The sequence below is a fragment of the Grampus griseus genome (assembly GCF_964374135.1).
Source record: "Grampus griseus genome assembly, chromosome: X".
Taxonomy (NCBI): domain Eukaryota; kingdom Metazoa; phylum Chordata; class Mammalia; order Artiodactyla; family Delphinidae; genus Grampus; species Grampus griseus.
In genome coordinates this window covers 31582946-31610335 of record NC_138999.1, presented here as the reverse complement: position 1 = coordinate 31610335, position 27390 = coordinate 31582946, and the positions used below count along the sequence as shown (strand labels likewise).

Here is a 27390-nt window from a genome sequence, read left to right as displayed (position 1 = left end):
AGAAATAAAATATATAAGTGGCTAATAAGCACATGGAAAGATGGTCAACATCATTAGACACCAAGGAAATGCAAATTAAAATCACATGAGATATCATTTCCACCCACAAGGACTGCAACAATAAAAAAGTCAGACGATAGCAAGTGTTACTGTTGATGTGGAGATATTTGAACCCTCACACACTGCTGGTGTAATGTAAAAATGGAACTGCCACTTTGGAAAACAGTCTGGCAGTTCCTCAGATGTTTAAACATAGAGTTACCATATGATTCAACAATTCCACTCCCAGCTATGGATGTGTGCATGTGTGTGTGTGTATGTGTGTGTGTGTATGTATATGTATTACACCCAAGAGAAATGAAAACATTTGCACACAAAAACGTGTACACTAATGTTTATGGCAACATTATTCATGGTAGCTAAAAGGTAGAAACAACCCAAATGCCCATCAAATGACGAATGGATAAACAAAATATGGTATAGTCATACAATGAAATGTTGTTTGGCCATTAAAAGGAATGAAGTTCTGATACATGATAAAACATGGATGAACTATAGAAACATTATGCTAAGTGAAAGAAGCCAGTCACAGAAATACCTCATATTATATGATGCCGTTTATATGAAATCTCCAGAATACCAAATCTATATATAGATAAAGTAAATTAACGATTGCTTAGGGCTAGCGGGAGGGATGAATGATAAGAGGTTGATAGCTAAAGGTTACCATGTTTCTTTTTGAGGTCATATAAATGTTCTAAAATTCAATGTGGCAATGGTAACATGTATCTATGAATATACTAAAAACCACTGAATTATATACTTTAAGTTGGTAAATTGCACAGTTATGTGAATGGTATCTCAATAAAGCTGCTAGAAATGGAATACCTAAATAAATAGGAGAATAAAGTTTTGAGAATGAATATAGGTGAATATCCTCTTAGTTTTCACTTGATGTAAATTCAAGTGACAGGTATTAACTTATATGACTATACTTGCAAGTATTCTCAGAAGCTAGACTATAACAGAACCTATTATATTCATAATTAAATATAAATTTAAAGACCAATAACAGAGCTGTGTGTCCCTTGCCTTTCTTGAGAGATTTCGATGTAGTATATGGATTACAAATTTCCTTCCAAAATCTACTCCCATTCTTTTATACACTGTAATCGAACTTGATGGCTTACTATTGTGGTGATCCTCTTTGGAAAATGCAGAGGATTTGAATTATATTTCTAAGTGAATTAAAGTAATTTTATTTCAAAAAGCCTTTGCAAATTTGAAAACAGTTTTTGCCAAAACCAAATGTAATATAATAATAATACAAGTTTAACTCAAGATATGTTGATGAAAATTAATTAAAGCACACTTTTGAAATTAGGTGACCACTGGCAATGCTGACAATATAGTAGATTATTTCAATTAAGTTTAATCACTAAAACTAACATTTTAAATGATACTCTGTTAAATGAAATTTATTTTTTATTCTATTTGAAATACATTTGCGGTTATTTGATATAATGCAGATGTAGGGTTTATTTTTCAAAGAATACTTAATAAATTTTAAGCAGGAATTTAGGTTCATTCTGTTGCAACAATTTTACAGTCTTTTTCATACTGAAGGATAATTTAGGCATTACAATAATGCATTTAATCTTTGTAAAATGGGTAGAACTACCTATAGTGTTAGTTATTACTAGCAAATGTTTACTACATGTTTATGATCACTTTACATGATCATTGTCATGGAAGGATTTAGTGGATATTTGTCACCTATTTGACCGCTAATTATTAGTAAATATTAGAAAATTAGGAAAACTGGAATTAGATGGGGGGAAGGAAAGAAGGAAAACACTGTTCCTACAATATGCATTTCCAATATGTCTGCCATGTATCCCTTGGGAGAGAAGAAGAAACTGGGTCAATAGCACAAAGTGCTAGAAACTGAAGTGATAATCTTTAGTAATGAGGGTTTGAGCTCTGTTTAAGGTGATCAGCAAAATCAGCCCAGAGCATTTTGTCTGAGTGCCCTTGAACAGAGTTTTCATAGGTGGCACAGAACACACAGGACCTTTGACATTGGGAAGCTGACTCAGATAAGTGCTCCTGGATCCACTGGAGTTTTCTTCCTTACCTATATCTATTTAAGGTCCATGGAACGCTTCCTGTTCATAAATTTCAACACCCCCAGAACCACAAGTAGATGAGATTTTAAGTCAATATCTACAACCAGGGAAAAGTCCAGATTTTCTGCAGCCTGAGGCTTTCACAATTTAGGGGGCCTTCTTCAAGAGAAAGAATGTAAAATTACAAATATAAAAGTAGATATAGGGTCTAGAAAGGGGGGTTGAAAAAGTGAAGACTCATAAAGTTTATGTTCCTTTAGAATCAGAGTAAGTCTGTACCTAAAATCACTAAATGTTTCAGTAATATTTCACAGTCAGATTTAATCATTCTTGTGCCTAGGGGTGAAGTGTAAAAAGGGTGATGGGATTAGAATATTATTAATAGCCAACATTTATTAGGTATACCATAAGGCATTTAAATTCTTGACATGTTATCTCCTTAAATTTGCACCAAAGAGAGAAGAGAGAGATGTGATTATTTTCTCATTTTGTGAAGTGATGATGAACACCTGAATCATAACAGTGGGAGTAGAGAAAAAGAAAAGGAAATAAACTACAGAAAATTTAGGACTACAAGATGAATTTCAGGTATGGGCTCAGAAGAAAAAAGCTTCAAGTAGCGTGCCCAGATTTCTAATGTAAGAGACAGGTCAAGTCCCACCATGTGAAATTATAAAGATTATGTAGTGAGAAACAAATAAATGGAGAATAATAATGCATTCATTTTGAGTTAGAGGGATATATCTCTATATCTTTCTATCTGTCTATCTATCTATCTATCTACGTGTATATCTATTTGCATATATATCTAGGTAGGCATGACTAGTCTGCCTCTGAATATATAAGTTGGAAACAGAAGGAAAAGGTTAGGAATAGAAATAAATACTGGTGATGTAAATGGTAGTTGTAACTATGGGAGTGTACAAAATCCCTTAGGGGATGGGTAAAAAGTAATAATAGCCCCATTAGGGCAAGAAGAACCTTGAAGACTCCCATATTGATGGGATAAATGGAAGAACTCACAAAGAGACTAAGAAGAAATCTTGTCAAGGGGATGGAGAAGAAATGCAGGAAACAAGGATAAAGCCTTGATATCAAATGCCTAGAATTCTAAGAGTAGATGCTTAATCATCCAGGTTAAATGCTATAGAGGTCCAGTAAGATGTAGACGGAGAATGGTCCACTGAAAGCAACTAGCTGTTTTGCTACAGTGGTAGCACAAGCCAGATGTGAGAAGTTGAGAAAGTCATGCATGAATAGAAACTGCAAATGCAGATCCCTCTACTGAGAAATATGTTTGCCAAGGGAAAGGTAGGAGTTTCTTTAGTTTTTGATGTTTGACAACACTTGGGAGCCAAAAATGAAGGAACTATTCTCAAAGAAGACAAAGCTATGATAAATGATGGAGAAGAGCCCAAAAACAGGTTCTGAGATAAGATAAAAGATACACGTTGGAAGGCTGATAGAGTAGATTCCTATTATTCAGAGAATGGGGTGAAAGCAATAACGGGGTTAAGGAAGAGTATATGTTCATGAAACCCCTATTCCTCCATGAAAGAATAGATGCAATCATTGTCCAGTGGAGGCTGGAGATGGGGAAAAGACTGGAGTGAAGAGGATGTTTGAAAAGACTAATAACACTTTGGAAAGATTGCTGTGAGAAATGCAAGAGTACACAAATTAGCAAATAGAAGTTAATGCCTAAATAGGGTCTGAGACAGAAATATCTATCAGGAGAATTAAATGAATAAATGTACACAGGACTTCCCTGGTGGCGCAGTGGTTAGGAATCCGCCTGCCACTGCAGGGGACACGGGTTCGAGCCCTGGTCCAGGAAGATCCCATGTGCTGCAGAGCAACTAAGCCCATGCGCCACAACTACTGAGCCTATGCTCTAGAGCCTGCGAGCCACAAGTACTGAGCCCACGTGCCACAACTACTGAAGCCTGCACACCCAGAGTCCATGCTCCGCAACAAGAGAAGCCACTGCAGTAAGAAGCCCACACACCGCAAACAAAGAGTAGCCCCCACCGCTCGCCACAACTAGAGAAAGCCCATGCACAGCAACGAAGACCCAATGCAGCCAAATATAAATAAATAAATAAATAAATAAATAAATAAATAAATAAATAAATTTAAATAAATAAATAAATTGGAGGAAAAAAAGAAAATGTACACAAACCAACCCTTGCAGTGCTTTCTGTATTGTCGGTGTTCAACAAACGTTAGACCCACCCCAGTCCACTATCATAAAGGACTCATAGGATCTCTGAGATCCATGAAGCGGGACAAGCGATGTCTCCTTTCTATGGGAAACTGTTGTCATATATGTATATCTGTCACATCTACAGAGATGGATGCACCTACTATGTGCACATGCACTTTCTTTACAGCTTCATTTCCTTCTGATGAAAGCATTATAATTAAATGGTAGAGTGGAAAAAAATATTTTTCTAAATGATGGGGCTGAAATAAATACAGATTTAAGTAGATTATTTTTAATAATTTTGGTAATAGCTATGTAAGCAGAATTGTGGAATTTTATTTATGAATTTCAAAAAGGTATAGACTGATAGGCAACATTAATATGAGGGGGCCGAAGACAGCCATTTTTTAATACATCAAAACTAGTTGTTTTTAATGAGTTTAGAACTTCAAGAGATTATATGACTCTACTTCCACCCCTTTCCTGAAATTAGCAGGAAGACTGGGCTACCTCTACTCCTCCACATAAACACTTGTCATTTCTTTCTTTCTCTAAGCCACCCATAAAAAAAAAATTGCTTTTACAGTACTATACTTATTGCTAGGAATTTGCTGGTTTGTTCTCTTCAAATTAGTTTATACCATAAAAATAAGTTTTTTGAACCCTTAAATCTAATATTCTTTGCTTCAAATTCTAATAGGTTATTTATTAAAGTAAAAATGCTTACATTCTTTTCCTTTTCATTAATCAAGTCCACTGCTTCACAATAGAATGTACACTGCTAAGGGTATGTATTTTATATGACCTGCTACTATCCTGAGTTAGAATATTCTGTTTATGTAAACTTACTTTATTTAAATGTATGCTGAAGGAAATGAAAACAGAAACTTGGGCTCAAAAGTTCCTCTATAAACTCAACTGCACAGACAATTAAGTTAGACATGAACCATGATTGGCTAATTACGTTGTAAAAGTTCTATGATAATCCTTTAAAATTGTTTGCAGTTCTATTTTTTCTTAATTTTCACAAAAATTTTCTTACCAAAATGGATAGTTAACAGTTGATATGAAAGACACATATTAGTCTTAGAAAAATATCTGAGTGAAAGACTTTCAAATATAAATCACTTCATACTTATTTATAATTAAACAGCATCTTAATATGCCACAGTCTTCATTTGTAAGACTATACTGTGAGTTTCATGGCAAGCCTACGCTATGTATCCTTAGTTATTTGTTTTCTCAAAATGAAAATTCTTTTAAATTTGAATTACCCTCTATAATAAACTGTATTAATGTTAGTTTTATTTGTAAACATACTCTATATAGGTGCCTCTCTATCAATACTTATCCCATTGTATTACAAGAGCTACTTATCTATTAGTCCTTCAAAGGGATGCATACAGCAATTTTCATCATTTTGCCCAAACGAATCAATGCAGAACAGTGTTTTTGAATGAACAGCTGAATAAATGAATGGCCTGAACGGACAATCCTAGCCAGGTTTATAGTGCACACAGCTTTATCCAGTTATCTCAAAAGGGATTAAAATGTTATGAAAATAAATTCTTCATTTAAAAATTTAATAGCACACAGAAAAGCTGGAGGTAATAAAGATTAAAAAAAAAGACAACAACTTAACCTGAAAGGTCTCAAACTGACAGCTGGTCAGTCAAACATGACCTCACACTTGTTTGTCTAGCTCAGGATTTTATTTTTATTTTTATTTTTGGAATTTGAATGTCTAGACAGGGCATTTACTCTTCAGTTTGTCATAGGCCCCATCATCCCTATTGCCATAGACCAGACCCAATTCACAAATCCTTGTTGCCTGCTTGGCCATTTGGCATTTGAATCTGGGTTCTCAGATCTCCTAGGAAGGCAAAGTGAACAGATTACCCTGTACCTTATTATTTGCAATCACCTTTTCAGATTTAGAAAAACTTTATAGTTAACACAAAGCCATAGGAAGATAACAAATAAAAAGCCCTAGTAAAAAATTATATTCCTACTATTATCCACCAACTAGGAAAAAAGTGAACGAAAAATGTAAATTACTTTTGAATACTTTAGACTACCAAAGTTGAATCAAGAACAAATAGATCATTTGAACAGACTGATCACTAAAAGTGAAATAGAATCTATAATTTAAAAACTCCCTACAAACAAAAGTCTAGGACCAGATGGCTTCACAGGCAAATTATATCAAACACACAAATAACTTATACCAATCCTTCTCAAACTCTTCCGAAAAACTGAAGAGGAGGAAACAGTCCCAAAGACATTCTATGAAACCACCATCACCCTGATACCAAAACCAGTCAAAGACACCACCAAAAAAGAAAATTACAGGCCAATACCTTTGGTGAATATAGATGTGAAAATTCTCAACAAAATGTTAGCAAACCAAATCCAACAAGACATCAAAAGATCATACACCATGACCAAATGGGATTCATCCCAAATTCACAAGGATGGTTCAACATTATGCAAATCAATCAATGTAATACATCACATTAACGAAAGAAAAAGACAAAAAACACATGATCCTCTCAACAGGTGTGGAAAAAGCATTTGACAAAATTCAACATCCATTCATGATAAAAACTCTTACCAAAGTATAGAGGGAAAATATCTCAATATAATAAAAGCTATTTATGACAAACCCACAGCCAATATAATACACAATGGTGAAAAGCTGAAAGCCTTCTTGCTAAAATCTGGAACAAGAAAGGATGCCCACTCTCACCTCTTCTATTCACACAGTATTGGAAGCCACAGCAATCAGAAAAGAAAAAAAATGAAAGGTATCCAAATTGGAAGGGAAAAGGTAAAACTGTCATTATATACAGATGATATGATACTATATATAGAAAACCCTGAAGATCCCACACAAAAAAACTACTAGAACTGATAAACAAATTCAGCAAGGCAGCAGGATACAAGATTAACATACAGAAATTGGTTGCATTGTTGGTGTAAACCAACAATGAAATATCAGAAAGGGAATGTAAAAAAAACAATACCTTTTAAAATTGCACCCCCCAAAATAAAATACTTAGGAATAAACCTGACCAAGGAGGTGAAAGACTTATATGCTGAGAACTGTAAAACATTAATAAAGGAAATTGAAGACAACTCAAAAAAATGGAAAGGTATCCCATGCTCTTGGATTGGAAGAATTAATATTGTAAAAATGGACATACTGTCCAAAGCAATCTACAGATTTTATGCGATCCCTATCAAATTACCCATGACATTTTTCACAGAACTAGAACAAATAATCCTAAAACTCATATGGAACCATAAGTGACCCAGGATCACCAAAGCAATCATGAAGAAAAAGAACAAAGCAGGAGGCATAACCCTCCTGGACTTCAGACAATACTACAAAGCTACAGTAATCAAAACAGCATGGTATTGGCACAAAAACAGACATACAGACCAATGGAACAGAATAGAGAACCCAGAAATAAACCCATACACCTACAGTCAATTAATCTTCGACAAAGTAGGCAAAAATATACAATGGAGAAAAGACAGTCTTTTCAGCAAGTGCTGTTGGGAAAGTTGGAGAGCCACATGTAAATCAATGAAGTTAGAACACACCTTCTCACCATACATGAAAATACTCAAAATTGTTTAAAGACCTAAATATAAGACATGACACCATAAAACTCCTAGAAGAGAACATAGGCAAAACATTCTGTGACATAAATCATACCAATGTTTTCTTAGGTCAGTCTCCCAAGGCAATAGAAATAAAAACAAAAATAAACAAATGGGATCTAATCAAACTTACAAGCTTTTGCACATCAAAGGAAACCATAAGCAAAATGAAAAGACAATCTACAGAACGGGAGAAAATATCTGCAAATGATGTGACTGACAAGGGCTTAATATCCAAAATAGACAAATAGCACACACAACTCAACAACAAAAAAACAAACAACCCTACCCAAAAATGGGCAGAAGACCTGAATAGACATTTCTCCAAAGAAGACATACAGATGGCCCACAGGCACATGAAAAGGTGCTCAACATCGCTAATTATTAGAGAAATGCAAAACAAAACTACAATGAGGTACCACCTCATACCAGTCAGAATGCTCATCATTAAAAAGTCTACAAATAACAAATGCTGGAGAGGATGTGGACCAAAGGGAACACTCTTACACTGTTGGTGGGAATGTAAGTTGGTGCAGCCACTGTGGAAAACATTATGGAGGTTCCTCAGAAAACTAAAAATAGAATTACCATATGATCCAGTGATCCCACTCCTGGGCATATATCCAGACAAAAGTATAATTCAAAAAGATACATGCACCCAATGTTCATAGCAGCATTATTCACAATAGCCAAGACATGGAAACAACCTAAATGTCCATTGACAGATGAATGGATAAAGATGTGCAACATATATACAATGGAATACTGCTCAGCCATAAAAAAGAATGAAATAATGCCATTTGCAGCAACATGGATGCAATTAGAGATTATCATACGAAGTGAAGTAAGTCAGAAAGACAAATACCATACGATATCACTTATTTGCGGAATCTAAAATATGACACAAATGAACCTATCTATGAAACAGAAACAGAATCACAGACATAGAGAACAGACTGGTGGTTGCCAACAGGGAGGCGGATGGAGGAGAAATGGAATGGGAGGTTGGGGTCAGCAGACGTAAGCTTTTATATATAGAATGGATAAACAACATGGTCCTACTGTATAGCACAGAGAACTATATTCAATATCCTATGAAAAACCATAATGGAAAAGAATATAAAAGAATATTAAAAAAACATACACATACACACAATCACGTTGCTGTATAGCAGTAAGTAACACAAATACACAGAATAAAGGAGACCAAAAGTAGGTACTCAACTAAAAAAGGCCCTTGTCCAGATGAAAGATAAATTGCTCATAAATGGCTTTTTTGTCCTCTGATATGTTCTTGCCATCAATATCCCTCCTATCCTTTAGGGCCAGCCTAAGTCTCAACTCCAGCGCAACTTTGTAACCAAGTTCCCTGTGAAAGCAAGAGCTCACCTTCTTCAAAGAGCACTTATTGTCTTAATCAGATAACCACTCTTTACCAAAGACAGGTTGGCAAATTTCAGTAAATTTCAGTACCAGTATTTGGCACCCAAATTCAGTACGTAATTTAAATTACTATGATGTAGTACATTGGTTATTTATAATGTAAAGTACCATTCAACAATTGGTATTTATGTAGCTGGACTATCTCTTCAATTATATTACGAACATCCTATTAGTTAACATAATCTCTTCTTTGTATTTTAGTATTGCAGGTACCTGAGACAGTGCTAGATATTGCAGTGTACACATTATTGGTTACCTGTTTTTTCTGCAGATTTAGTTCCTTGATATTGAATCAATTTAGCTTGAGTTTCCGGAATCCAAGGAATGCAGATTGTCTTGGGGATATCAAAATGTTCTGGAAGGCTCAGCTCTGTTTTGTATAAAATGGACTTTGGCTTCTTCAACTTTGAGATATTAAAGAGCATACAAATCTGCAAATAAATAGAAACTAAAATTGGAATGTAATCCTCTTACCCGTTGCCTCCAAAATAAACAAACAAAAAAGACAGCATTATGTACTTAGACTCCATATTTTGGTGAAAAAAATCCCTCAAGGGATTGAATTTGTTCATTTCTTTAGACATACTATTGTTTACTTGGTAGAGGACAACACTAACATGTTTCATAGACTCAAAAGAGTCATCCTTTATTCAGAGATGCTCAATGTCACCTGCTCTAATCCTTTCAGTGATGAGGAATTCATTGTCTCAGGAAGAAGTCATTCCACTAGTGAACAGTACTGAGAAAGCACTTCCCTCTGTGAGTTGAACCTGGTGTTCCTTAACATCTTCCCATCAGCTCTAGTTCTTATCAGCAGTACAGTTAGTCCCCTCTCTTTTGCTAATGACAATTTTGGGGAAAAAAATATGCATCTATAAAACTAGGTCCTATCCCTCCACAAACCTCCAAACATCCCTTTCAAATAGGTCTGATATTTTTAGTCCATTCAATCTTTACTTATATGATGTGGTTTACAACTTACCCTCATGCATATGCTTCTCTAGACACAATCTAGTTCAACACTGTCATTCCTAAAATGGGACCCTGAAGATAAACCCAGCTCCCTAAGTATGAACTAAGCAATGCAGAGCATAGAAGTAGGCAATCGTTTAGTTTTATCTGGACCTTCTACTGCTAAACACGTAGTAGAGCCTAAGGGTTAGACCAAGTCTTCTTGAAGCCAGACTGCCTGAATTTATACCCCAATTTTAAACAAGCCTGGCCAGGTTATTAACCAAAGCCACAAAGTCTTCATTTGGGAAACACGGGCAATAATAGTACACATTGCCTATCCCTGGTATATTTAAAGTATAAACAAATGCCAGGTCCTTGGAGCGTATTTTAAGAATTCAATAAATGTTGGCTGTCATTATCATCACCATTGTTGTCCTTGTCATCAACATGATTGTAACCATGATATCATTACTCAGCAAAAATAAGTTTTAGTTCCTTTGGCAATTATCCCATTCACTAGTTCATTATCTATAAAATCCACAAGTTTTTTTTTTTTCCTCACAAAGCCACATTTTCCACCTACTTTATTTTGGCAATTAAAATCATGTAAATGCAGAAAGGTAAATTAATTCATTTACCACTGTTTTGGCTTGGTTTATTTTTCTAGTTATCATGAAAAAATTATCTATTCATATAAGCAACTAGTTCTTTATCCCAAAGTGGATCATCTGCCTTCTATATCTGCAAGTCATTCAAAATAATATGTACGGGGCTTCCCTGGCGGCGCAGTGGTTAAAAATCCGCCTGCCAATGCAGGGGACACGGGTTCGAGCCCTGGTCGGGGAAGATCCCACATGCTGCGGAGCAACTAAGCCCGTTGGCTACAACTACTGAGCCTGCGCTCTAGAGCCCACGAGCTACAAGTACTGAAGCCCGCGCGCCTAGAGCCTGTGCTCCGCAACAAGGGAAGCCATCGCAATGAGAAGCCCACGCAGTGCAACGAAGACCCAAGGCAGTCAAAAATAAATAAATAAATAAATTTATTAAAAAATATATATATATGTACGGATACACACTCTCTTCTTGATCAAACTCTAGTCAGGCTCCTCCAAGCCATCTTCTCAACCAGGCCTCAACTTTAGCCTATAAAAAATGCAGATTCTCAGCACAAATGATTTTGTCCACCCCTTTCCCTCACACACACACACACACTAAGAGACTTGAACAAGCACTAACAACGTTTCTAACAGCTCAAGGCCATATCCCTAGGACGACTCCAGTTCCCCTTAAGGTCCCTATCTGGGAAAGTTCAATGCTGCAAGGATAATTTACTGTTTGTTCCAGTCAAAATCTGGTGATAGGCAGCTGGCTCCTGAACCCCTCCTAGAGCAGTTACTTTAGAAAGCTTGCAATTATAACTCCCTTCTCTCTCCTTTTGAGATGTAAATCTACCACCCACAACTGTCTTCTTCTCAAGGACCTCAGAGCCCTCCCTTTGAAATGCAAAAATTCAAGGAGATAATGCTCCCAGCCAGGTAGGTACTTAGTTCTAACTTGCATCACTACCTCCCTCCTGTCACAAAGATTCCAGAAGTTTGTTTCTCTTTATAAGCATCAATTAACAAGTCCAGATTGCTGTGACCAACTCCCTCCTGCTTCTTGTAAACTTCACTTCGCTGACACTTCTCAGGCCCCAGCTTATTCTCTCTCCTGAGTTCAGCTCATACTGGATCCTCCTCCCTGATGCAACAGTTACTGAATAAAGTCTATGCTTGTTTTAACTAGTGTCTGGCTTTGTTTATCTTTGACAGTATCGACAGGTACTTATTTCACGATTTGAAGTGCACTTAAATTATACAAATACAAAAACCTTTTCTCTACTCTACTGAATCCTCACCAAGGGTATCTTTTAGATTTCCTTTTTAAAAATGTCAAATTTCAAAATTTCAATGAGTTTCCTCACCATTTATCCCAGAGTACAAAGCATGGCTTTTAAAACATAAAATTGAGGAAGTTAATAGAAAACATAAGGAAACTCCCTTGCAAGCTCTGAATCTTCCTACTACCAATGAGTGTATCACTAGAGTTAGTTTATTAATGGCCAGGAGAATATGAATTCAATACATGAGCGCTAAGTGTAAAGTGCCAGATATTCATGCTCCTGACAAAAGATCCTGTCTCTCAGAGTATATAAAGTAGATACATCATAATGCTATTACCTTACAAATATTTCAACAATTCAAATTGCACATGGCTGTATAATAAAAAATTAGACATGTCACTTTTCTTTGGTGGAAAAGTAATTACATTTATTCAATTAGATTTTGCTCTAAACAGATTTATTTCAAGGATAATTTTAGATTTTATTTGTTATATGGTTATTTTATGCTATAACAGAGAATTCTAGACTTTCATTTATTCCATTATACAATTTCATGGCAGTAAACTAAGAAATGAACATATGATCTGGAGGCTATGCAGGGCAAGGAAAAGAGTAATGGACTCTGGGAAGTAAAAACCTAGGCCCATTTCTAATCTGTCACAAATCAGTGGTGTCACCTTGGGCTACTATCTTACTATTTTGGGGTCTTGGTTAATAGGTCTGTAAAAGTAAGAGGTTGTACTATGTGTCTCTGAGTGTTCAGCATTATTTATTTTCCAGCTTTAAAATACAATAATGTCTCTACCCTGATCTAGGCTGTAATCTCTGCCCTGTCAGTGAGGGCAACTTAGGTCTTTTTATGCCTCAGTCATTCCACTTGTTTTGTATTACAAGTGTAATCCTATCTTCTCTCCACTTCTCCATGGGGTCATGGAAATAATTTGAAAAGTGTACATAAAAGTATTTGGGGAAAAAAAGGTGTCAAATACTATACAAGGAGAGAGAACTTTTAAAATCAATTCTGTTTACTGTTCTGCTGTATTAGCATTATTATATTTCAACAGTGCAGTGATAATTGCACTTGAAAAGAAAACTCTATGACTACATGTATATCAACAGAATAAGATGTGCCTATACGTTCTGATTTGGTGTAGCTGATTTTCTTAGACTGGCATATTCAACACTTCTGTAGTTATTTTTTGCATTTAGAGAGTTTTTGCCGAAATAAAAAAAAATTCATGATATTTGTAGACTTCAAAGAAAACTGTAATCTTCAAGTGAAAAAAACTTCTCATTTTAAATTTACAGACTGCTTAAAACATTTAAATTTTAAAGAAGTCAAGATTTAATCATAAATAATAATAATTATTACTATTTCCACCAACAATTTTGGAGAAGTGGAGACATACATATACCCATCCTGCAAAGGTGGGAGGGAAATAAGGATAAGTAAACAGAAAGATGACTTTGTGAAAAATCAGGCTATGAGGCAACCTGGACTGACATCAGCCTATACAACGAAGACTACAGGTTTAAAGTACCATTTGTTTGTCAGGTACATGTTCAATCCAATTAAACAATGACAGCACTTCTCATGCACAAGACACTGAGGGATAGACAAAAAAACACATGACAAAAGTTTTTAGATTTCTAGGAATTCACAATCTGATGGGGAAAATAGGTAAATAAAAAAAAATCATATACAAAACATAATTTGATAAATGCAATAAGAAACAAAACGTGTGCTGGGTTCCAGGGAGAAAGTTAAAGAAGAGGGAGAAAGATAGAAACTATATACATGCATAAATAATAGAAAAGGGATCCACAGACAAAATCCATCTCCCTCAAGCATTTTTTCATTTACATAAAATTTTCGACAAGAGGTACGAATGAAGACAATTTAAAAGAAAAGAGAGAGAAAGAGAGAGAGAGCACTAAATAGGCATGAATTTTGAAAAAAGCCACCTATTGAACATTTTTATTGTAATAGTGCACTGAAAGTTGAACACAAACCTTCCCAAATGCACTGCTCTATAGCAGAAGTAAGCATTTTGGTATGAGCTGAAGAGAGAGCCATTGGCTTCTTAGATGCACAGTGTGTACAGGTCAGTCTGGAGGATATCAGAGCCTTGGGCCTTGATATTTTTGACCTTATCAGAACTTAAAAATCCAGGTCATCTATAAAATAACAGCACAAATTGTTAGAAATTGGTGCTTAGACTATATTCATTCTAGCATTCTGACAAATAAAAAAATAAATCACCCCTACAATGCCAAGGGTTTTGTTGTAACCTATGTAAATCAAGACTAACATTAAACGAGCAGGATTCTAAAAATTACTATTTATTCCTTCAGTGAACAAAGATTTAGTGACTACCTTTGGTACAGTGCACACTTTTCTAGGCACTGGTGATATGAGAGTTAACTAAACAAATATCTTCTCACAAATTCCCTTGCTGGAGATAAAGAGTAAACACATAAATATACTACTCTCAGATGGTAAATGCTATCGACAAAGAAAACTGAAAGAAGTTTAGGGTTTGGAAAGTGGCTGCCGGAAGTAAGGGATTCTTTTAAAAATGCAAGCTGGTAAAGCAGAAGCTTAGCGGTAGCATTCCAGCAGACCTGAAGTAATTGAGGGACGCAGCCTCTCACGCCCAGAGAAAAGCAACAAAGGACAGAAGTGCACAGGCCGCAGGGAGCAGGCCTTCTTCGGGCGCTGGAAGAACAGCAAGAAGGCCTGTACACAGGGAGGGACAGGAGTGAATGGGCTCCAGTGGAGATGCTGAGGTCAGGAAAGGGGATGGGCCTGACCAGGAGGGTCATGAAGACCACCGTAAAGATGTTGGTTTTCATTCTGATGCAAGCTAGAAAAGCCAGGGGAGCAAAGGAGCAAAGTGTGCAGGTTTCCATTTTAGAAGAATCGCTTTCGTGGCTCTGTGGCGACTCGACTGTACCTTATTTCAATTATAAAATAGAGTTCAAGCTGTAATACAGTAGAGTCTACAGTAACAGTAACAACAACAACAATGCCATACATCTAGAGAGCACTAATTATATACTAGGTACTACGCTAAGCATTTTATATAATTATCTCACTTAGTTTTCATTAATGACCATTATCTCCTTATTACAAATGTAAAAATCAAGGCTGGAGGAGTTTTAAGTTACCAGCTCACAGTCACACAGCTGGACAGTGTTAGAGTCTGGATTCTCAGCCTGGTAATCTGACCCCAGAAATGATCCTCTCTGGATGAACAACAGAATATCCTGGACAACTTGTAGAATATGTCCCCACTCACCCCCTTCCAGAGACTGATACTGAATTGTTCTGGTGGGGCCTGAGCACTGGGATCAGTTCTCCAGGGCATCTTAATGTAGAGGCAGAATTGAGAACTACTGTGAAATATCAACCATACTGTAATGCCTAAAATTACCTAGCATAACAATTTGTTTCAGATTTATTATTTAATGAGGTAAAAAAGAAAAAAGCTACTGAGCTGTCCTTCTGAGGAAAAGCAGCTTTCATCATTTTTATATGTAAAAACATTGTTATGATCTCTGTACATTTTTAAAGAGAGACTAATTTCAGCACATCCTCTGTCCTCCATTCCCACCTCGATCTTGGTCAGCCCCAGGAGGGTGATGGCCAAGCGGATGCTACTGCTCTCCAGAGTGCCCGTGATCAACCTTCTCTCATACTCTATCTTCGACATCTGCTGCTGTGCTGCAAAAGCCAAGGCCTTCTCCTTGGCTTCATTAGTCAGTGGCAATTTAAGGTCCACATCCAGGATTTGACGGAGCTTACATTTCAAATACAGAACTGGATCTTCCTTATTAAGCACTAGGGGAAGCAAAAACATTCATGATTGCAATGATCAGTTACACCCTTAACGTTGTTATCCAGGATGGACTTGGGAGGTCTGAAATATAACACTGCAGTTATGGCCTTTATTAACCAGAGTAGAAAGAAACAGGCAACACATCTCTAGTAGTCCTAATTCAGTAATTTAAGAGTAAGTCTTCAGGAATGAAAGATATTTTTCTCTACAAAGAGTTCTAGTCAAGTGGTTCTTTCGTAGAAACATCATCAACTTGCTAAAAAATTCAGTGGCCATTGTGCTCCTATCAGTGGTTAGAAGGTAGGAGGAACAGAAAGAAACGTAAAGAAAGACACCTCTCAAGGACGGGCAAGAACTGCCATTTTCTTTCAGTAATAACCTTACACTTTAAACTAGGACACTGGGTAGAAGTACAGGTTATATTATAGTATATAGAATTTGACATTGTAGTTATTTCCAAGTTACTTGGAAAATGGAAAATTTTGCTGAGTAAATATTTTGAATGCCAAATTATAATATCTACCTGAAGACTAAAAGAAATAAAGATTTAAAAAAGAATCACCATCGACATTTTCTTAATTGTTAAAATGGTACTCTATTCCATGTATGCTGACATAATAAAGTTAAAAGGGAGCCTTCAGAAATGTAATCATATATTGGAAAAATGTGATGTGAGGGTGCTTAGGTGACTATATGAGGAATGGTACCATCCTTCAACATTAGAAATGAAATAAAATGCACAGATACTCTACCTTCTTCTGGAGAACTGCTATGGTCAAGCGGAGTTGAAGAATCCATTGGAAAGAATCTGGAAGGCAAGGGGATCATACCTCTTCCTTCCAAAGCATATATTAATTCTCCAATCTAAAACACAACCACACAATAATATTAAATTTTAAAAGTTCAGAAAAAGATTAGGATAAATCTTTCAACTATGAGAAAAATCTTTGTACTATAAAAACATGTATTGTGCATTACTAAGCAACATAGGCCCTAAATGGGTGGAGAAAGGTAAGGATGAAATACAGCCCTACCATAGTATGAGGGAAACTTTGCACGCAACTAGAACAGAGATGGATTGAGAAGGTCTCAGGGCGGCACTGACAGCAGTTGATCGTTATAGGTACAAATATCCTTGGAAGACTGTTAGCTTAAAACAAATGAATTCAAGCAAATGAGAAAAATGTTTCCTTCATTTTGTGATTTATTGTTGGAAGGGAGTGACATCATTTTTGCAGGGTGTCTGAGTCCCTAAGAGTCTATATTTTAAAGTGGGGGGTTTCAAAATGTGCATGTGAGGGTCTGAAGATCTTTTAGAATAAGTGATTAGGCAAGAAGTACAAAAGACTAAACAGCATGAAAATAAAAGTGGGAACAATGCAAGGGCAACAACATGATATAGGGAAAGACCAACAGAGGTGGACAAGCCTGGTTTTAATTCTGGCGCTGGCACTTACTACCTACTAATAAGCCTCAGGCAAGTTTACTGAATCTCTGAGTTCCAGTTTCTTCCTCTATAAAATGGGATGAACAACACTTTTATGTTAGGAACCCAGAGAGTAAATGAAAAATGAGAGGGAGAAAGTCTCAAAAGACACATCATACAATCACAATGGATAAATATCATCTAGATCTTGATTCTTCAGTGCAGCAGACTATGCTATCCCAAAACATGACTGTAGGAGTTCAGGATGTGCCACAACAAAATATGCTGCTTTGGTATATTGATTCTTTTGAGCTGTAGGCACCTGAAAAACAGGGAGAGCTTTCTATGAACTTCCCTTATCTGCCTAAGACAGATACTCCAAAAGGAACTCGATTGTTGTAAATCCCCTCCCTGAGAGTTTCATCAACTAGGGAGTATTGACGCTTGTCACACGAAGAGACTAGAAGTTGACACCACAACCAAGCGTTGTCACAAACTATCATATCTTTCATCTACTCTTCTAAGGGCCTATTCATTTTTCCTAAAAATCATTTACTCTCCTCTAAGTGGCTGACATCCCTCCCTCCCCTTTCCTTATTAAGATGGTATTTAAGCCTGAATTCTAAGCCACCTCAAGGAATTAACTCCTTTTTCCTTGGGTATCTCCCATGTATATATGAGGTATACATGTTAATACACTTCTGTTTTTCTCTTGTTAATCTGTCTTTTATTACAGGGGTCTTAGTCAAGAAGAACTCAGAGGAGTAGAGGGAAGATTATTTTTCCTCCCCTGTATTTCAAACAAAGAAACTTAAAATGAAATGATAAAAACAAACAAACATAAAAACAATAATGAGACAATCAGGGAAATACGAAGAATGCCTTGATTTTTGATGCTATTTAAAAAAATACGATATTTTTAGTAGTAATGGTATCATGGTTATGTCAAAAAAATAAAACAAAACAAAAAACAAACCCAGAGTCTTTTTGTTGTAGAGACACTTCCTGAATTATTTGTGGACAAAATGATGTGATGACTGAGATTTGCTTCATGAAACTTGCTTGGCAATGCACTGTTGAAACTGAGCAAAGGATACAGGGGGTGATATACTACAGTTTTATTTCTACAATTCTGTGTATTTTATATGTTCCATAATACAGTCTTTTCTTTGTTTCTTTTTCTTTTTTTAAATTGAGGTATATTTGCTTTACAATATTAATATAAGTTTCAGGTGTACAACACAGTGATTCACAATTTTTAAAGGTTATACTCCATTTATAATTATTATAAAATATTGGCTCTAGTCCTTGTGTAGTACAATATATCCTTGTAGTTTATTTATTTTATACATAGTAGTTTGTGCCTCTTAATTGCCTACCCCTATATTGCCCCTTCCCCTTCTCTCTTCCCACTGGTAACCACTAGTTTGCTCTTTGTATCTGTAAGTCTGTTTCTTTTTGTTATATTCATTCATTTGTTGTATTTTTTAGATTCCACATACAAGTGATATCATACAGTATTTATCTTTCTCTGTCTGAAAGCCTTTTTTTTAATGCTGATATTTTAAGAAGTAGAATGATAGTAAAGATGTGGTGAGGACTACAGGAGGTCATGCAACAACTGTTGCCATTTCACTTGTTATCTAAGATATTACAATTTTTTGGTATATTTTTATCATGTGATTAGTTTACTTTTATATCATTTACATATACGTTGCTTGTTCAAACACAACTTTAGAATAATCTCTAACCCTTTGCCTGGCACGTACCAGGCACTTAAGAGATCCATTTAAATGGAGTGAGAGCAGGCTTCCCAAATTTCACGTGCATGTCAATCACCTGAGGGTTTAAAATAAAAATTAAGTTAAGAAAAAAACAAAAAAAAGATCTAGGGTGGAGCCAAGACTTGAGAGGATGAGTGAAAACATGGACTGACAAATTTAGGTTTAAGCCACACAATGGATAATCTTGTACCAGAATGGGCTTGTGACAGGCATGCAACTAACTACCAGGCAAGCAAAAGGAAACCTAACTTCGAAGCTGGGATTGTAACTAGTTTGAACTGTTGCACAGTCTTAAAATAATCTCAACTGTATGTTTGAGAGACTATTCCAAAGATATCTTTGAACAAGCAATACACACATAAATGATATAAAAGTAAACTGATCACATAATAAAAATATACCAAAATGTTATAAATATCTTTGATAACAAGTGAAGTAAAAATCTGGAAACAATATAAGAATGAACAATTTCTGATTGTGAGGACAATTTATTTACAGCTTCATTATCCCTCCCCAAATGAGATTTGTTTATAATAAAATTAATTTTGTCTTCTACTTTCACGATAATGTTCAATATAATTTTATTAATTACAATCCACAATTATCTTTAGTTCCTGCTGAAAAATGGAATATGGAAAACTTTGAATGTTTTAAATTGCTTAGCATTTAAATCTGTGCACTCCTAGTAATAAATAGTATGTTATATATAATTTTCATGGAGTAATTTTTACTAAACAGCCATGTACTTTTCAAACATAAATGCAAGCTAGCAATCTGAAATGTGTTTACTGTGTATGTGTGTGTTTTACTACATACAACTGAATGATCGATACTAACGTTATAAAATTTTCAGATCCCGCAAGCTGCACAGTGCGGCCAAAAAAATTTTTTCTCAATGATAATTGGAGTGCAAATGTATCAGTTCACCAGAGACTGGAGAAAACAATATGTTAATATTTTACTTTTAATTTTTTTCTCATGTTTATTTTTATCTAAAAATCAGTTGTTTTACCCAAAGTGTAGTTGACAGAAGACATTTTCACATGTTGAGGTATGGGGAAATCATTCTGGCTTATATATGATTTGGCTCAAACTTTATGCTAACTAGAATAGCCTGTCTTATGGCCTGTGAAACACGAATTTTACATCTGCCTTAACCACTAAAGAAAAGAATAAAAATCATTGGAGTAATTCTGGTTCAGGCATTCAAAATGGATGCGGGTGGCTATTGCAGATGTAGTTTCAGACACATTCCTGCATCACTGAGAAACTGACCTTTCTGAACTGTTTCAAACTTAAGGACACCGCTAGCCATTCTCAAAACAATACCTGCTAGCAGCTGCCAGATGCAACCTTATGATCTCAAGGTCTCCTCTTATAACTGTGAAAACACTTCAGAGTCCAAACCAATCCTTGCTTAACAAGATCCTTACTTCTTGCCAGCTCCAATCCTAATTCTTGACAATCAACTTATGTAACTTTTTGATTTTTGCCTATATTAGCCTCCCACATTTTGTAGTATGGGAGAACACAATTCAAGTGCCTCTTGAATCTGTGTCCCAGGCCACAGTCCCCAGTTTAGCTCAAATAAAACTCTTTTCCTTTCCTATTATAGATTGTTAATTGATGATTTGTGTTGACATAGTCTTCGTAAGAAATTAGACTTGGTGAGTATAGAATTATAATAATTGCTTTTTTTTTTTTTTTTTTTTTTTTTGCGGTACACGGGCCTAACACTGTTGTGGCCTCTCCCGTTGCAGAGCACAGGCTCTGGACGCGCAGGCTCAGAGGCCATGGCTCAGTGGCCCAGTCATTCCGCACCATGGGGATCTTCCTGGACAGGGGCACGAACCCACGTCCCCTGCATTGGCAGGCAGATTCTCAACCACTGCGCCACCAGGGAAGCCCATAATTGCATTTTTTTAAATGTGTACCTGAATGAAACCAGATCTATATAGCTTGTCTACTCCATAAAACTGAATACCAATTCACAGGATTTAATACAAAAGGAGTAAACTGTTATTTTCCAGAATATTTTTCTAAAATGTAAATTATAAACAGCTTCCTAGCCATTGATTAACCACTTGAAATGTCAGTTACTAAGACTCTGTTCAATTCAGCTCTACATCTTAAACAGACAATATGTTATCATTTCTCAAAACAGTATGTCTAACTTGTTCACTTTCAAAGTTCTTTTTTATTAAAAAGAAACAATTTAATTGAATATAATGCCTGTTCCAGCAAATTATTTAGGGAAGTCATTTGTAGTATCACTTAATTATTTCCCTCCACTTTTCTTGAAAGAAAATCAGACCAGGAAAGAATACAAATGCAATAAAGAACTCTTTTAAAGTGGAGATGCACTTTTCATTTCAAGTCTAGAGGCAGAGACAAGGATACTGACAGTATGCGTCAGTACCTATTATCTGATGCATAATAGGTACTTGTCAATGTGAGCTATTCTAAGAGTCACCTATTAAATTTCCTTTCTGCTCTTAATTTCATATTTTACAGTCGGCAGGTTTACTTGAATTTATATTTTCCAGAAAGATGCCAATGCCCATTGTCAACTGTAAGAAAGCCTCACAAAAGATATTTTGTTCTTCCTGTGTATCTAGTTAAATGCAGTCCTCAAACAATAAAGTTCATGCAACTTTAACACCCCACTTACACCAATGGACAGATCATCCAAAATGAAAATAAATAAGGAAACACAAGCTTTAAGTGATACATTAACCAAGACGGACTTAATTGATATTTATAGGACATTCCATCCAAAAACAACAGAATACACATTTTTCTCTAGTGCTCATGGAACATTCTCCAGGATAGATCATATCTTGGGTCACAAATCAAGCCTTGGTAAATTTAAAAAATCGAAATTGTATCAAGTATCTTTTCCGACCACAATGCTATGAGACTAGATATCAATTACAGGAAAAGATCTGTAAAAAATACAAACACAGGGAGGCTAAACAATACACAACTTAATAACGAAGTGATCACTGAAGAAATCAAAGAGGAAATTAAAAAGTACCTAGAAACAAATGACAATGGAGACACAATGACCCAAAATCTATGGGATGCAGCAAAAGCAGTTCTAAGAGGGAAGTTTATAGCAATACAATCCTACCTTAAGAAACAGGAAACATCTCGAATAAACAACCTAACCTTGCACCTAAAGCAATTAGAGAAAGAAGAACAAAAAAACCCCAAAGCCAGCAGAAGGAAAGAAATCATAAAGATCAGATCAGAAATAAATGAAAAAGAAATGAAGGAAACAATAGCAAAGATCAATAAAACTAAAAGTTGGTTCCTTGAGAAGATAAACAAAATTGATAAACCATTAGCCAGACTCATCAGCAGAAAAAGAGAGTAGACTCAAATCAATAGAATTAGAAATGAAAAAGGAGAAGTAACAACCGACACTGCGGAAATACAAGAGACCATGAGAGATTGCTACAAGCAACTCTATGCCAATAAGATGGACAACCTGGAAGAAATGGACAAATTCTTAGAAATGCACAACCTGCCAAGACTTAATCAGGAAGAAATAGAAAATATGAACAGACCAATCACAAGCACTGAAATTGAAACTGTGATTAAAAATCTTTCAACAAACCAAAGCCCAGGATCAGATGGCTTCACAGGTGAATTGTATCAAACATTTAGAGAAGAGCTAACAGCTATCCTTCTCAAACTCTTCCAAAATATAGCGGAGGGAGGAACACTCCTAAACTCATTCTACGAGGCCACCATCACCCTGATACCAAAACCAGACAAGGATGTCACAAAGAAAGAAAACTACAGGCCAATATCACTGACGAACATAGATGCAAAAATCCTCAACAAAATACTAGCAAACAGAATCCAACAGCACATTAAACGGATCATACACCATGATCAAGTGGGGTTTATTCCAGGCATGCAAGGATTCTTCAATATATGCAAATCAGGGCTTAACTGGTAGCGCAGTGGTTGAGAGTCCGCCTGTTGATGCAGGGGACATGGGGTCGTGCCCCGGTCCGGGAAGATCCCACATGCCGTGGAGCGGTTGGGCCCGTGAGCCATGGCCGCTGAGCGTGCACATCCGGAGCCTGCGCTCTGCAACAGGAGAGGCCACAACAGTGAGAGGCCCCGCATACCGCAAAAAAAAAAAAAAAAAAATGCAAATCAATAAACGTGATACACCGTATTAACAAACTGAAGGAGAAAAACCATATGATCATCTCAACAGATGCAGAGAAAGCTTTCAACAAAATTCAACACCCATTTATGATAAAAACCCTGCAGAAAGTAGGCATAGAGGGAAGTTTCCTCAACATAATAAAGGCCATATATGACAAACCCACAACCAACATCGTCCTCAATGGTGAAAAACTGAAAGCATTTCTCCACTAAGATCATGAACAAGACAAGGTTGCCCACTCTCACCACTCTTATTCAACACAGTTTTGGAAGTTTTAGCCACAGCAATCAGAGAAGAATAGGAAATAAAAGGACTCCAAATCGGAAAAGAAGAAGTAAAGCTGTCCCTGTTGGCAGATGACATGATACTATACATAGAGAATCCTAAAGATGCTACCAGAAAACTGCTACAGCTAATCAATGAATTTGGTAAAGTGAAAGGATACAAAATTAATGCACAGAAATCTCTGGCATTCCTATACACTAATGATGAAAAATCTGAAAGTGAAATCAAGAAAACACTCCCATTTACCATTACAACAAAAAGAATAAAATATCTAGGAATAAACCTACCTAAGGACACAAAAGACCTGTATGCAGAAAATTATAAGACACTGATGAAAGAAATTTAAGATGATACAAATAGATGGAGAGATATACCATGTTCTTGGATTGGAAGAATCAACATTGTGAAAATGACTCTACTATCCAAAGCAATCTACAGATTCAATGCAATTGCTAGCAAACTACCACTGGCATTTTTAACAGAACTAGAACAAAAAATTTCCCAATTTGTATGGAAACACAAAAGACCCCAAATAGCCAAAGCAATCTTGAGAACGAAAAATGGAGCTGGAGGAATCAGGCTCCCTGACTTCAGACTATACTACAAGGCTACAGTAATCAAGACAGTATGGTACTGGCACAAAAACAGAAAGATAGATCAATGGAACAGGATAGAAAGCCCAGAGATAAACCCACGCACATATGGTCACCTTATCTTTGATAAAGGAGGCAGCAATGTACAGTGGAGAAAGGACAGCCTCTTCAATAAGCGGTACTGGGAAAACTGGACAGGTACATGTGAAAGTATGAGATTAGATCACTCCCTAACACCAAACACAAAAATAAGCTCAAAATGGATTAAAGACCTAAATGTAAGGCCAGAAACTATCAAACTCTTAGAGGAAAACATAGGCAGGACACTCTATGACATAAATCACAGCTGGATCCTTTTTGACCCACCTCCTAGAGAAATGGAAATAAAAACAAAAATAAACAAATGGGATCTAATGAAACTTCAAGGCTTTTGCACAGCAAAGGAAACCATAAATAAGACCAAAAGACAACCCTCAGAATGGGAGAAAATATTTGCAAATGAAGCAACTGTCAAAGGATTAATCTCCAAAATTAATAAGCACCTCATGCAGCTTAATACCAAAAAGCAAACGACCCACTCCAAAAATGGGCGGAAGACCTAAATAGACATTTCTCCAAAGAAGATATACAGACGGCCAACAAACACATGAAAGAATGCTCAACATCACTAATCATTAGAGAAATGCAAATCAAAACTACAATGAGATATCATCTCACACCAGTCAGAATGGCCATCATCAAAAAATCTAGAAACAATAAATGCTGGAGAGGGTGTGGAGAAAAGGGAACACTCTTGCACCGTTGGTGATACAGCCACCGTGGAGAACAGTATGGAGGTTCCTTAAAAATCTACAAATAGAACTACCATATGACCCAGCAATCCCACTACTGGGCATATACCCTGAGAAAACCATAATTCAAAAAGAGTCATGTACCAAAATGTTCATTGCAGCTCTATTTGCAGTAGCCAGGAGATGGAAACAACCTAAGTGTTCATCATTGGATGAATGGATAAAGAAGATGTGGCACATATATACAATGGAATATTACTCAGCCAGAAAAAGAAACGAAATTGAGCTATTTGTAATGAGGTGGATAGACCTAGAGTCTGTCATACAGAGCGAAGTAAGTCAGAAAGAGAGAGACAAATACCGTATGCTAACACATATGTATGGAATTTAAGAAAAAAAATGTCATGAAGAACCTAGGGGTAAGACGGGAATAAAGACACAGACCTACTAGAGAATGGACTTGAGGATATGGGGAGGGGGAAGGGTAAGCTGTGACAAAGCGAGAGAGAGGCATGGACATATATACACTACCAAACGTAAGGTAGATAGCTAGTGGGAAGCAGCCTCATAGCACAGGGAGATCAGCTTGGTGCTTTGTGATCGCCTGGAGGGGTGGGATAGGGAGGTTGGGAGGGAGGGAGTTGCAAGAGGGAAGAGATATGGGAACATATGTATATATATAACTGATTCATTTTGTTGTAAAGCAGAAACTAACACACCATTGTAAAGCAATTATACTCCAATAAAGATGTTAAAAAAAATACTACTTTTCATAGAATGATGGAGGTTGAAGATTCAGTGAGGGTGAGAAGAAGGCATATGAAAAGATTTATATGCCTGCACTAAAAATTTCAACTTTTTAAACATAGTTTTAACACAGTGTTAATTGCATGCCCGAGAGATTATTCCACAGACATTTTGAGGAGGCAACATATATTTAAATGGCATAAAATATGAACTGATTGATAAAAACACATGGTATATTGTAGGAAAACATCTCTCAAATAAACAGGAAGCTGGGCCTAGACTCTAGAAGCTACTGTGGCAATAAGATTAACAATCTCTCTTTGCCTTTATCACCATATTTTTCAGAAGTTTCTATTCAAATTTTTTGCCACCAATTTGCTCTGCAAGTATTGATAAATGAAAATTTGCTTTCCCTTCAAGCGTGAACATCACTGAAACTGCCATTAAGATTGATCTTTATAACAATATTCTTCACAGTTCTCTCTTGTCCCCTTCTTCTTTCCCCCAAATCCGACATCATCACCTCTTCTTCCCCCATTGCTTCTCCCATCCTTTTCTCTATTTGACTGCTGGTAAGTGAAAAGCAGAGGGCAGTAGAAAATGGAGGTGTGTGGAATAGTGTAATAGACTGCAGGAGTCTCCTAGCCAGTCTCTCGGTCTCCAGTTTCTGTCTCCAACTCTTAATTTACTCTCTGTTTTGGCTCCAGAGATGCTTTCTAAAACAAAACGAAATCAGATCACACCTATGCTCAAAACCTTCTATTGGGTTCCCGCTTTCAATAATAATAATAATATTAATAAATTAAGTTATTCAACTTAAAATTCACTGCCCTCCTCATTATCAGTCTGACTTACCCATCCAATCCATTTTCTGTCATTTCCAACATTCCATGCTCAGAACTGGCAATTCAAGTATTCATGAAATTTCACGCTTAGTTCTTTTACCTAATGTTCTTAGAATCTTCTCCTGAGCACACTTCTCTCCCCAAACTCTGTTTATTGGCAAATTTCTACTCACCCTTCTTAATCAAACACCTCAATTAATCAATTATCCCTGCCTCTGCTATGCATTCTTCCCTCTATTCTAGAAATGGTCACAATCTATATTATAGAAATGAGTGGACATGTTCCAGGACACCACGCACACAAGAAAAGAGTATATCTTGCAAGGGGCATCTTGTTGAGGGCAAGGTCGTCCCAGCATAAGGTTGCATCCATTGAAGGAAGGAATGCATTTTTCTAATTCTTATGAATGTGCCATATGTTCAGCAAGCATTTTTTGTAAACCTGGAGGGAGCACCTACTTCAAATTAACACAAAGTTTCTGTGTGAGCTGGGCCAGCCTTGTGCAAGTTTGTTTTCTCCACTGGAATGTAAGTCCCTTGAGTTGTGTTCTTGCCTTTTCTGTGTGTTCACTCTCTCCATACCTAGAAAATGGCTTTATACAGTT

The 27390-nt window shown here is 36.3% G+C and overlaps 1 protein-coding gene across 1 annotated transcript in view; it reads right to left on the bottom strand.

The window, feature by feature from the left end:
- The window catches only part of CFAP47 (cilia and flagella associated protein 47), a gene marked incomplete at both ends in the record, with an annotated part of 513170 nt that overhangs the window by 167900 nt on the left and 317880 nt on the right, over window positions 1-27390 (bottom strand). Inside the window, 3 exon segments of the mRNA XM_082682021.1 lie at window positions 9704-9878; window positions 15901-16127; window positions 16878-16989. Of these exon segments, the coding sequence (XP_082538147.1) occupies window positions 9704-9878; window positions 15901-16127; window positions 16878-16989 (514 nt within the window).